The sequence below is a fragment of the Miscanthus floridulus genome, chromosome 3 (genome assembly GCF_019320115.1).
Source record: "Miscanthus floridulus cultivar M001 chromosome 3, ASM1932011v1, whole genome shotgun sequence".
Taxonomy (NCBI): Eukaryota; Viridiplantae; Streptophyta; class Magnoliopsida; order Poales; family Poaceae; genus Miscanthus; species Miscanthus floridulus.
The window spans coordinates 9,149,838-9,163,123 of NC_089582.1; the positions used below are offsets into that span (position 1 = coordinate 9,149,838).

A 13,286-nucleotide genomic window follows, 5' to 3' on the forward strand; every position below is an offset into this window, starting at 1 on the left:
GGTATGTTTACTGTGTTCGAATCAATGAAATTGATGTTATATTTATACATCACAGTCACTGGGCTCAGCAACAGTCACATGAATAAGGACATGAACTATTTTATTTTATTTTATTTTGCTATAGAAGCATGAAACAAAGTGGCATGATTAATAAATGTTCGTCAACAAACCTATAAACTGAGTAGAAATCTAGAGTGAGCATTACAGATAAAGTCTCAGACTTGGACAAATAAAAGAGAGTGTGCAATATTCTCTGTATCCTCTGTTGGATAAATTTTAGTTAGACCACTGAACCATTGTTTATAAAAATTTAGCAATCCTATGCCAAGCTCAAGATGGCATAGTAATCACCTGATATTTCAAATTCAGAGGAATCACCCTTGGCAGAAAATTCTTTGTTTTAGCTCCTAGGTCACAAAATCCAAACAAAAGCAAATAGGTGACATTAACACTTACCTAATCTCTCTAGAATGAAAGGAAGGGTAACTCTTAATTCAAGCTGTTTGTAATCCTCGTCGTCATTTTTTTGTTGCGTTGCTCGCCATCCACGTGTACAAATTATTTGTTCTCAAACACAAAGCACCTACATTGGCAAACCAGCAAGGCAATTTCGGAAATAGTGAGCACTGAAATTAATAAAATTTTAGTCCAGGATTGCAAGCTGCCATGGTAGCAGTCTAAGTAGGAAACAAATTCAAGCTGATTGTAATCCACATAAGCTGTTTTTTGTGACCTACATCGGCAAACCAGCGAGTCATGTAAAAACTAATCATGTAACCTATTATTCAAGCAATAACAAGAGCACAAATCCTCTTATTCTCATATATTATATACTTTAGTTGATGTAAATGTCTGCAAAAATTCCCCCATTCCATTGACTACTTACTGAAAGTAGAACACCGCCACAATAACATAAACCACCTAACAAGCTCACGATTTAGAACATTTTCAATAAATATACTCTAGATATAAAACATGAACTAATTAACTAAATCAGAATGGACATAAAACGGGGAAACCCAAAATCGAGGGGGTCCCCAACAAATCATTGGGGAGAGCTAGCCCACGTTACTCCAGCATGAGCAGTGCGCCTAAATCAGAAAGGCAGATGTAGCTATGGGAAAAAAGGAAAAAAAATGGAGAGAGAACGAATAGAACTGGAGGATGGGGGAATATAAGGGGAGGAGAGGAGGAGGCGATGAGGCACCGGGCCACACCGCGCTACCGGCGCCTGGGAAGGCGGGGAGGTGTGCCGACGCAGGAGCATCCCGTTGCGCACACCTTCTGGGCCCATCTGCGCACGCTGCACTGCTGCGCTCGCCCCGCAATGCTGCGTCGGGGGGCACGCCAGGGGAGGGGGGGCATCAACGTCATCGCACCGGTGCGTCACCGTGCCGCCTCGCCGCCAGAGAGAAAGACGCCACGCACAGCCAGACCCTCGAGCACAGGTACCTAGGGTTTGCTTGAGCACAGGCACCTAGGGGCCAGCCGCGCGCGGGGCATGGAGGCGGCCGCGTTCGGGCCCAGCCGGTGCGTCGGGGGGGGGGGGGGGGAGAGGAAGGGGAGGCGCAGGCGCAGGAGGGACGTGAGCGGCGGCGGCGCGCTACGGGAGGAGCAGGCGAGGACGAGGACGAGACAAGGCGGAGGCACGGCGTTTTTTTTCTACGGGAAGGATCACGATGGAGAATCGGAAGGCCGCGTATATATTTGCTGGGCCGGCTCCGGAAGAGAAGTCGGATAGCAGCGAGAGAAACAGAGAGGAAGCCGGTGGAAGGCAAGAAGGAGCGGCGGAAGCTGCTTCTAGCGAAAGCTGCCGAGCTTTCTGGGCCACAGGATGGAAGATCCAACGGATGATAGAAATGAAGGCGACGTGGACACGTGTTCCATCGGCCAAACCAAACTGCTTTGATATATTAGAATATAGCCTCGAGGGGTAGGGAATTCCTATATAGGCGGCGTTCGGCTGGTCTGAAAATTTCAGACCAGCCGGCTTGTCCGGCTTATTCTCCTCACAATGCTACAGTGCATCTTTCATCCGCTACAGTATTTTTCTCTCACAAAACCAGCCGCTGCAGTGTTTTGGCTTCTTTTTTTCAGACAAGCGAACGGAGCCTATAGTGCACTGCAGTTGGTTGGCGTGCAGAGCAGAGACAAACGAACGGAACGCGCGCGCGCGCGCACAAGACACGGTACCATACGCTAGGATCTTATAGAGTGCTGAGCTAAAAAGCCATCGATAGAATTGGAATTGTGCCTGCCATATCGTCTAAACAGACAAGCAAAGCAAGCTTAGCATTTCTTCCATCTATCTGTCCATCTACTAGTAGCAGTAGCAGTAGCAGTAGCAATGGGCGAGGAGGAAGCAGCTGCTCCGTTGCTGGTGGCGGTGCCGGGCAACAATGGTGACGATCTCCGCCTCGACCTCACCCGCACCATCCATGGAGATGGAGATGATGATGGGGGGAAAGCTGCAGGAGAGGCGGCGTCATCGGCGAGGCATGCGCTGCCGGGGTGGGACTGGGCGGAGGTGACGGGGCAGCTGGCCTTCGCGGCGCCCATGGTGGCCACCAGCATGGCCTACTACGCCATCCCGCTCGTCTCCGTCATGTTCGCCGGCCGCCTCGGCGACCTGCAGCTCGCCGCCGCCACGCTCGGCAACTCCTGGGGCACCGTCACTGGCATCGCGCTCATGGTACGTACGCCACATACCTATACCAAATTCAATCAATTCGGCTTCAAAATTACAACTTTTTTACATGCAAATATAACAATCCACCGAAATTTCACACAGACCGGGCTGAGCGGGTCACTGGAGACGCTGTACGGGCAAGGGTACGGGGCGAGGGCGTACCGGACGATGGGCGTGCACCCGCAGGCTTCCCTGCTCACCTCGGCGCTGGCCTCCGCCGTCGTCTCCCTCCTCTGGCTCTACTCGGAGCCGCTGCTCGTCTTCCTCGGCCAGGACCCGGCGACGTCGCGCCTGGCGGCCGACTTCCTCCGCCACTCGGCGCCCGCGCTGTTCGCCTACGGCTTCATCCAGTGCGCGCTCCGCTTCCTGCAGGCGCAGTCCGTGGTGGCGCCGCTCGTCGCCTTCTCGCTGCTCCCGCTGGCCGCGCACGTCGGCGTCGCGCACGCGCTCGTCAACGTGCTCAGCATGGGGTTCGCCGGCGCCGCCGTGGTGCTGGACTCCACGCAGGGGGTGCTGTCCTGTCGGGCGTCGCCAGAGGCTGCGGGTGGCAGCACCTGGCTGCCTGGACCAACCTGGTGGCCTTCTACGTCATCGGCTTGCCCCTCGCCATCCTCTTCGGGTTCACGCTTGGGTTCCAGACCAAGGTATGTCTTGTATCTGCAGTGCAGCTGCCTTCTGTTCTTCTGAATGAATTTTATTGCATCTCACAATGCTTGCTACAAACACTCGAATGTCGAATCGAACTGAACCAAACCGAGGTCAGACTTTTGATTCTGGGGTAATGTTTTTGTTTACTCACCAGTGATGTACCAATGCCTGTTGCAGGGGCTGTGGATGGGCCAGATATGCGGCCTCCTCTGCCAGAACTGCGTCCTCTTCTTCATCACCCTGCGAACCAACTGGGAGGAGATAGACCTCACCATGTTCAACAAGGTCAACGATTTTGCCTGCTGAGAATCCACACAGAGGCACGCATGCTAGTTCCCATGTATTCTTTTGCCTTGTGCTGTGGTTGACTTTGTTGAACCCTGAGCAACAGGATTGAGAGAACTGTCTGGTGTTTGCTCATGAGACATCATATTGTAACCGTAACACTACAGATTGTACTAATAATAGTAATATACAGAGGCAGCTTACCCTCAGGAAGATGAATGCATCCATCAACACTGATGTCCACTTGTAAAGCAGAGTTGAGCAAATTCGTCGACCGTGCAAAGTTTCAGGCTCTGACTGCAAGCAGAGTTTCAGGCTTGACAGAGCTGTCTGATGTTTGCTCATGAGCCATCATAGTGTAACACTACAGATAGTACTAGTAGTAATACAATATACAGAAGCAGCTTACTCTGAGGAAAATGCGTCCATCAATCCCTGAAACACTGATGCTCACTTGTAGAACAGAGTCGATGGAAGTGCTATGGACTGTGCAAAATTTCAGAGGGCATTGCAGTGCCAAATGGACAAGGAAGCACAGACTTCAGTGTACCATTTGGCATCAAAATGACAATTTACGACGCTCAGCAGAATGGTGGTTCAATCTTTTTCTAAGCAAGCACTAGTTTCAAAATGAACGACCGCACATCAATTCCAGGAACTAACAGCAAGCAGAGTTTCAGGAGCAGGTACTGCAGAGGTTACCATCTTCCAGATGGGCCCAACAAAACTTTACACCTACTAGGAAGCTAGTAGGGGCACTAACTTCAGAGCTACTAACTATTCCTTACACACGATCTAGAGCTCGGATATAGGCCAGGTAACAACAAAAAAGCAAGGCTAGTTCAGGGAACAATGTGCATCATGTACACTTTCAGGGCACTGCAATGCTATATTCCCTACCACTAACAGAGCGTGGACTTGCAAACCACATTGTCACTATCCCATGCATGGTATACTGGACCACCATCTCAAGTCCTCAACAAAGCATATGGCGCACAACCATCTCTCATTTCTAAGGAAAGGAAAACTCTGTTCCTAGCTAAACAGGTTATCCATCTATCACTAAGAAAAACATGTCTAATTCCTATTAAGACTGGACATCCTAGGAAATGTCTGACTTCCAAAGACGGAGTTCTTCATTCAGTCCAGAGCTCTAGCAAAACCAGTATGCTCAGCGGCCTCATGTTCTTTGAGAATACAGCCACCATTTTCCCCTCCAGCCTCCAAGGCTCCAAGTTAGTAGTGCAGTAGTACTAGTGCAGAATCACTCAAGTCCCATGCATATAGAACAGCCCAGCACGTGATCCCAACCAAGCTCCCCAGCTGTGGTTTAGATCAAACAGCAAAGAACTGCACAAGTCATGGCTGCTTTCGGGCCAACAAAATGCCGTGAAGAGAGTGTCTGCCATGCTCTGTGCAAATAGTAGCTCCCCTGTTTTGATGCTCCATATGCGAACAGTGCAGTCCTCCCCACCTGGCAATGAATGGGCATGTTGTGTGAAATGAGGATTTCATGCCATTGAAAGAGGCATTGTAATTTGCTAAATTCACATACGAACCAACTAGTACTCAAATAATTTTGTAAATCACAATTCAACCTAGACAATCTGTAATTCAACATAAATCTATATCCCTTGGTAATATTATCATGCAGCATTTCAGAAATCCAGATGCAGCCATGCAGTAAGCCATAACCCTTCCACTACAGCAGTTGATAGATTTAGGTCATCAAGTGAGAATGCAAACAAACCACTGTGTAAGTTTCTACTGATCAATAACCACTTCAAGTGAAATATAGTAGAGCTTAAATAACACAAACTATTGCATAAGCTTCAAAGAGCATCCCCTAGCACTAAATGGCAAAATAAAAAACATAAACACTTATTTGCACATAGCCACATACACAGCTAAAAATGAACAAACCTGACATAAGTAAGGTCTCAGATGGATCAACAACAATTGGTAAATGTGTGTGTGAGTTCACATGCCCCTCATACGACTGTATACCTCCCTTCTGAATGAGACGAAGATCGAAGAGTTTGATCTGTACAACAAAATAATTTTAAGGTCTTGTGTCAACTTCAAACTCTTAATCATAAAGATAACTAATAACTAGTTCACAGCGATGGACGTTATTTGCCCTCAAAATATTTGAATATCCATGTCCAATTTATTATTCAATCAATGATGTTTTGTTTCAATACATGCGCCTGTCATTGTAATAAAGATGAACCAAAAATCCATGAAATTAATTTCATGCATGATATTCAAGTGTCAAATTTCAAATATGGCACATTACATGATTACAACAGATAAGTGGGAAAAGACTAAACACAACTCTAATTAAAATATTGTTACCGCATCGATGTGTGGTGTCATCAAACAATTCTAAGTTCTGAAATAAAGCAATCCTAGCAGATTCTGAGCAAAGCGTGTGTTTGAGAGTTTGTCACCTAATCTAGCTAGAGCTCTTTTGCTCGCTAGTGAGGATTTCTATCTTTGAAGTTTAACCGGGGCTAGGCGTTTCAATCCTCCTTGCCGTTGTTGAGTTGAGTTTTTTAGGTCATGTCATTTTTACCTTGGGTAAAGGTGCTATTGTTGTATGTGTGTGAGTTTGTGTTGAGTTCATGCGTATTTGTAAGGGCTCTCACCCCTTTTTTCTCTTCTTAATATAATGATACACAGCTCTCCTCTGCATGTTCGAGAGAAAAAACAAATCTTGCTCATAACACTAAAAAAATGATCTGAGTATAACTTACAGATCCATCCATGGAGCTTCCTAAGAAGTAGTTCTCATCTGATGAGAGTGTAACCAAGCTGTGCAACAATGTCAGTTTCAGTACTAGGGAACATAAACATTGTCCAGCACCAAGGAAAGAACATTAGTGTTACCTACAAACTGCTGACGACATAGAAATAACTCTTGAAAATTTATCCATGCCAGCCTGCATGGCAAGTTTCCAAGAGACAACAATAGCATCACAGTGGCAAATTATGCATTCAAAATAAATAAATATATTTCCCATCATACATTTTATTGTAGCTCTATGTCAACTAGGAGGAACCTAACTCAACCAGTTTAATAGATGGTGATTCACAGTGACTACAGTAAACACATGTTACTGAATTGAAATTGAAAAATCTAAATTTTTCCAATCCTTTTAACCATTTAGGATGTCATGTGAACACAGTGCTCTAAAAAAACTTGCTCCACCTGCACTGTGAGTCTGACCTCTGACACAATAAGCCATAAAACAGAGAAGTACAGCATATAGATCTTGGACCGATCCTGTCCTGTGCCCTAGATAACCACTTCAACAAACGAATCAACTGATTCCATGTGGCAAACATGTATGGTAATAATGGATGTTGTTTATACTAGTATTACACACCTGGTTTCTCTTCTTCCCAGCATGCCTTGTTGGCAGCATGGGAACTGTCCTCCTAGCATTGCTAGATGAAGCTACTCCAGTAGGCTGATTATGCTGCTTTTGCCGTACATCAACAGGGGCTATACTCCCATTCCGTAGACCACATAGCACAACTTTTCCCTTAATAGAGTGAGAAAATTCAGTGAGCATAGCAGAGACAGGAATAGCATGTCATAGTAAATTCCGAATTAATCATAACATGGATACAGGGTCAACAAGAAAGAATAAAATCCATATTACTTAGTTCTGCAGATTATCACATATGCTGCAATAGGAATGGCCACATCGGTAGCATATTGCTTTCCTTTCAAAACTTTGAGAATCATGTAGTCATGCATTAGACACCACCAAATTTAAGCTAATTGGGAAGTGGGAGCAAAAGGTTGAGGCAAGCAAAATTTTCAATAACTCTGATTTGACAACAAACCATAAAATGATATCTGAACCAGTTAAAACTACAAAGTGGGTAGAAGTTTATGTAGATTTAGATTATTACCGAGTGCACAAATTTCAGGGAAAGAACGTCACTTTTAGATCGGCATAGCCACGATAATCTCCTTGTTTCCAAATCGAGTAGACCGGCACCAATGTCTGAACCTAGAAATAAGATGAACAAGTGAAAAGTGAATCCCAAGCGAAAAGGATACTGTATTGTGCCAGTAACATAAGCAGGCTGCGAATTGCAAAAACTGTAAGAATGAGAACATCTTGTTATGACAATTAAATTAATTGCTCCAATTATAGAAATGACTAACCTTTAAATTGAAAAAAGGCATCACAAGAACCAAAATTAACTGAGTTACGGTGGAAGAAAAGTATATAGGCATACAAGTACCAAAACAAGAAGGTCTTGCTATATGGATTCAATACTCAACTGTCAAGTTTAAATCCTCAAAAAAATTCAGGAATGCTGATTCGGTAGCAAAATTGTCAGTGAATGCATCCAACTTGATAGAGTTATGTAACACAAAGTTAAAACAGAAACAAGTTACAAAAATAGTGTATCTATGTGCAAGGGAAATTTTGGTTGTCTCCTACATTTAAGCTCTGACTCAATGAACTCACCGAAAGCTGCATGTGTGCCATCAGAACTACAATCAGCTGTCCACATTGTACGATCAAGTGAATGAACTCTATAGGTAGTCCATGATCCCATTGCCGAGTCAATAGCTTCAGAAAGATCCATAGTATATATAGAGCCACCAGATTCTCCAGATCCAAGAGTAGCCACCATGTTTCACAACGTCAAGGAGCCCAAGCTCACAGCATATTTCCAGTTAAGAATAAAGAAAACAGAATGCAAAACATGTGCATCTATGGCAACACCAAATATATAGATAATACTATAAGTAACGAGTTTAGGATACAATGCTCGCTGAACTGATGAATTGATGTTGGATGCATCAGGGACATGACGTCCAAGCTTCTTTATACATGATATACTGGATGAGAAAGTTGTGTAGCCTACTTCAGATGACCAAATGCTGGGGAGTGCGCCTGCCTTATGCTTTCCCGCGGGAGTCCAAGCAGGTTGGGGCAAAAACTCTGCCTCATTCTCAGAGTTATTCAGAGGAATCCCTAATCCGTATAACCTGTGAGAGGATTACAGGAAAATGTACCATCGCATTTGACATCAGTAAAAGTGAAGAACAATGAAAGATGAAACAGATCAACTGATTGTGAGACTTGAAGGATAAATAAACAGCGCATGTTCACTTAGAGCGGCCAACAGTGTAAGACGAAAGATTAATTTGTGTGAGCAGACAATACAGCGGCTGTGACATGGTGATACCAAGATAGGCTCAACAAGGCTTGCATACTACAATTTCAGTCTCAGGCAACATATGGTAATGTTAAATCTACATAGCTTGAACAAAAATAAACGGATGGATTCAAATACTAGGTTTATTTAGATAATATAAATAGAAACAGATGCAAACAAAGGCTCTTACCGAATCGAACCATTCATGCTGCCGGTGACTAGCATCCTGGACTCTTTCAACCCTTGCGGTGTCTGAACCATGGCGTCCAATTGTTCAAGCGCCTTATCAGCCACAGAGGTGGTGGCTTGGTACTTCCAGACCTGCCAAGCCGCGCGATGATGAAAGATTATACCTCATCAGATTATAATAATACAGTAATGCACAAGAAAGCAAGGACTAAATAGCTCGGACAATCACCGTGGGCTGAGACGCCTGCGCGTAGTGGTACTGCTGCTTGAACGTGGACCTGGCGGCGTTATTGGAGAAGATGACCCCGCCGCCATACATCTCCCTGGCGCTGAGCAGCTCCGGCCGCCTCGCCCTCTTCCTGCTGCATCCCGTTGTGTCCGCGGGCGGCGGTGGCACCGCGGGAGCGGGAGGGGGAGGGCGGCGGACAGCAGCGCCCGGGATGCGGCCCCTGATGGGGAAGTAGCGATTCTTCTCTGGGTCGTAGTAGAACCCCGGCAGCTCTGCAGGCAAGCGGTCGTCGTCTCTCGACGTCAGTGAAGCGCGGGGAAGGGTAGGACAATAGGAGGAGAAGGAGAAGAGGACGGACCTTTGGGCGGCATGTCGCCGGCGCGGCGGTTGGAACGGCGAACCGAGGGGCGGCTGCGGCGGCGGCGGTGGAGCGGTTCGACAAGCAAGGCGAGGAAGGAGGAGGAGAGGGCCCAGGGGCGTGGGCCACTTTTATCTTAGCAGGCCGGGCCGGAACGGGCCCATGTATGCGTGGACGATGTTAAATATTTTTTTATGAAAAGCACATTATTTTGCTGTATTTAAATCAATTTGCTACTGTGGCTACTTCCTGCTGCTATGATCCCAACTCATCTTCAAGCTACAACTGCACCAAACATCTTGATTCTTGAGGGGGAACAAGAACATATTTCCAATTCATTGACAACACAAAGCGAAAACGGGAAGAAGAAAAAAACACCTATGTTTTAATTTCCGTTCCACCACACCTTTGTTCATCAGCATTTGAAGTACCAATCAGGCACAGGAAACAAAAGGGCAGCCGGAAGCATCCAACGCTCAACAGTTCATGACGCAGCAAGCAAGCTGATCTGATGCTCCTCGACGCGCGCACAACCCACAAGACTCAAAGTCAAACAAATCAAAACAACAATAAAGTAGCAATATTATGAACAAACTTAATAATCTCAGAGACTAAAGAGTACAATCGAGCACTCGCACATCTCTTGAAACAGGATTCATTTCAGGCACATCTGCATTCTGCGGTGTCTGTCGAACATCTGCTTACAAGGTAGCCGCTGCATGTCTAAAGAATATATATGCCAACAGCAATAGATGCAGATGACAGAGTTTCAGTATTGGACGGCAATTTTACTGATTACAATGACCCTATCCCAGGAAAATTAATAGCTTTGCTGTAGAAACTGTTCATTCAGTTGAACAACAGATATGCCATGTTTTAACAAGTGTAAATGCTTCTGTCAGCCATCAAAACTGTAATTTAGGGCGATTTTGATGTGGCCAAAGATACCCAGATTCCAGAAGACGTGTATACTGTGGACTCGTGGTTCACAAAAATAGGTATATCCAGCCAAAACCTATAGTGCAGACAGTAAAACTAATAATGAATTATATATTCTTGGCGTTTGGCGTTTTCAGCGCTGCAGTTTCCTCCTTGCAAGGGCCGGGGTCTTTTTGGGTATGTAGACCTTGTAGCTGACCTATAAAAACAGAGAAAAAAGGAATTAGATTGGATGAATATAGTTTCAGCATGACAATTCAAGGCACCTGAAGCCACAGTGAAGGTCTGCTCCTTACCTCCACTGTCTCTCCATCATGCATTCTAGAGAAAGTCTTCTTCTGAAAACTATCTTTATCCTCAATCCTAGGCTGGCTCTTGTCCTCGGCAGGTGACAATACGGAACCGTTAGACGCTGGATCTTCACTTGTTTTTCTATTCTCTACACTAGTTCCTTCAGCCTTGTTAGTGTCATTCAAAGGGAGTCCAACTTTGTCGCTGCTTTCAACAGGGGAAGAATCCTCACTGAGCCTAGGGGGTGTAGTATGTGTGCTACCATCAAGCCTTTCCCTATTGGGTATGCTCACAACTGATCTAATCCTTGGAGCTCCATTGACATGATTCAGCCCTGCACTGCTTCCTAACCTTTGATTTACACTAGCAGAACTACCTGGAGGGGGCACCAGCCTTTGCATTACACTACGACCATTCCTAGCATCCAGTGGTGACAAAAACTGAGAGGCCAAACGAGTTGATTCTACCGTTCTTCCCTTCAGTTGAGTTGAGCCACCAGTCTCAGCAGGCTCAAGTATTCCAGGTGATCCAGCCCCATAACTCAAGCCAGCACTGTTTTCCTGCTTCCAAGAATGACTTGCACCATTCCCAAAATTCTGTGATCTAGGTGATCCAGCAGAAAGTCTGGTTCCAAGACTGCTTCCCTGACTCTGAAAATGGGTGGCTTCAGCAACCTTTGTGCCGGCATTCTTTAGGCTATCATCTGCTAATGCTTCCTTCCCTGCAGCTCCATTATCTGTTTTGCCTCCCGTGGTCGCTGCTGCCCTGAACTTCCTGAAGTTCTCAAGAGCTTTCTGCCTAAGAATCAGCTCCAGATCCTGAGCATCTGAATTTCCACCACTGGCAGATACTATCTCTTCCATTTCATTGGCATTCTTGGAAGGTGAGCTCTCCAATTCTGAATTCTTCTTGTGCCTGTCAATATCATTGTCCGCCTCCTTGGCAATGGCAAGTTTGTCTTCTTCCTTATCAACATCCTCATCCACGTTCATGTCAGACCAAGAAGAACGGTGATCGGTGTAGTCCTTTTCCATCTTATCCCTTGTATCACCATCCTTAGTGCCACCAACAGTCCTCCGCTTCCTGCTCTTGCTCTTGCTCTTGCTCTTGCTCCTACTCCTGCTCCTGCTACTGCCACTACTTGCTGAGGTGCTAGAGGAACTTGCCGATCTCCGCAGCTTTCTCCTCTTGCGATCCCTCTCTCTGTCCCTGCCCCTCCCCCTCACCTTTTTCTTCCTAACATCTCTGGATCGGCTCCTAGGCGGCGGCGGCGGCGGGCTCACCGACCTCTCTGAGGCACCGCTGCTGCTACATGAGGAGCAGCTGCGTCTGGCTACTGAGGAGGGGCTGCTGCTGCTGCTGAGGCTACGGCTAGGGCTAAGACTACGGTGCCGACGTCTGTGGCTGCTGCTGCCGCTGGCCTTGCTCCTCTTGCTCTTCTTGTCAGGAACCCTCTTGCTGTGCTTCTTGGTGCGCTTGCGGGGCGGCGATTCAGAACTAGAGGAGGGGTGGCTGTGGTGGCGTCGCCGGCGCTTACTGCGTGAAGACCGGATCTTCTTGGGTTCGGCATCATCCTAGTAGCATAGCAAACAAAAAAGGGGGAAATTCAGTCAGCAGGGCTTTGGGACAAGATACATCAATATACACGGTTGAAGAATCGGCGCCTCAATTTGACATAATTTCGTTTTGGCGTGGCTTCTGAATTCAGGGCTCCTCTATTCTAATTGTCATGCATGAACATATGAAAGAATGGGCATCTTAAACGAGGTGAAAAAAACACATGATCCTAATCGATGTGGAAGAATTGTGAATATAGAGTACGGGTACAGTAAAGCAGCAGGTCGACTCATATCAATAAAAAAAGGAAAATTTGTTCTCAAGAACCGGAGGTAGGTATACCCTAGTTAGGTTTTAAGAAACCGACCGGAGTGTAAACGGAGAGAGATGGATATGCGGGCCGCGATGGTTTACCTCGGCGGCGGCGGATGCCTTGGCCTTCATGGGGCGGGCGCCGGTCCGGCCGGCGGCAGGACACCTGGAGCCTGGAGGGGAGCGGGACAGAAGCAAGGAGAGAGAGGGTGAGGGAGAGGCGAAGTGAACCTGGAGGAGTGGGATGGATCGGTCGACGGCCGACGGAAGGAGAGGAGTTCGGGCGGCGGCCGCACCTCCGTGTCCCTGCTGGCCGGGCCGGGCTTCTCTTCTTGGCTGGGGCTGGGGGCCAGGCCACACGGGCTCTTCTCCTTTTGGTGGATAAAGGGAAAGGAACCCAGGATTCCCGAGTCCCGACAGGTGAGGACACCTCTCTTTTGGATTTTCCACTAAAAAAAAAACTCTCTTTTGGATTTGGACAGACAAACAAGAGGTTCTATGTTATGTCCTACTCCTTTGCTATACTTATATGCTCCTATGTTTCGGTATACTTCTATGTTTGTGGGCAAATTGCCAATCTTTTTCTTTCCAAAACG

General features: G+C 46.6%; 2 protein-coding genes and 1 pseudogene across 2 annotated transcripts; 1 reads left to right on the forward strand and 2 right to left on the reverse strand.

The window, feature by feature from the left end:
• The first annotated feature begins 1,945 nt into the window (after positions 1–1,945).
• LOC136541336 (protein DETOXIFICATION 18-like) lies at positions 1,946–3,829 on the forward strand (annotated as a pseudogene).
• LOC136541334 (uncharacterized) lies at positions 3,241–9,744 on the reverse strand. Its single transcript, XM_066533169.1, has 14 exons — positions 9,592–9,744; positions 9,234–9,505; positions 9,006–9,136; positions 8,420–8,645; positions 8,119–8,284; positions 7,550–7,650; positions 7,015–7,173; positions 6,515–6,567; positions 6,382–6,439; positions 5,546–5,666; positions 4,032–5,096; positions 3,827–3,919; positions 3,489–3,743; positions 3,241–3,372 (listed from the first exon to the last, which is right to left on the reverse strand). The coding sequence occupies exons 1-11, from the start codon at positions 9,602–9,604 to the stop codon at positions 4,891–4,893; spliced, it is 1,506 nt and encodes a 501-aa protein (XP_066389266.1). The 5' UTR covers positions 9,605–9,744; the 3' UTR covers positions 3,241–3,372; positions 3,489–3,743; positions 3,827–3,919; positions 4,032–4,890.
• Positions 9,745–10,164: 420 nt separating this feature from the next.
• Positions 10,165–13,053, reverse strand: LOC136541333 (uncharacterized). The gene is made up of 3 exons (XM_066533168.1): positions 12,793–13,053; positions 10,827–12,395; positions 10,165–10,729 (listed from the first exon to the last, which is right to left on the reverse strand). Exons 1-3 carry the CDS (start codon positions 12,820–12,822, stop codon positions 10,664–10,666), a joined length of 1,665 nt encoding a protein of 554 aa, XP_066389265.1. The 5' UTR covers positions 12,823–13,053; the 3' UTR covers positions 10,165–10,663.
• Between the last annotated feature and the right edge of the window lie 233 nt (positions 13,054–13,286).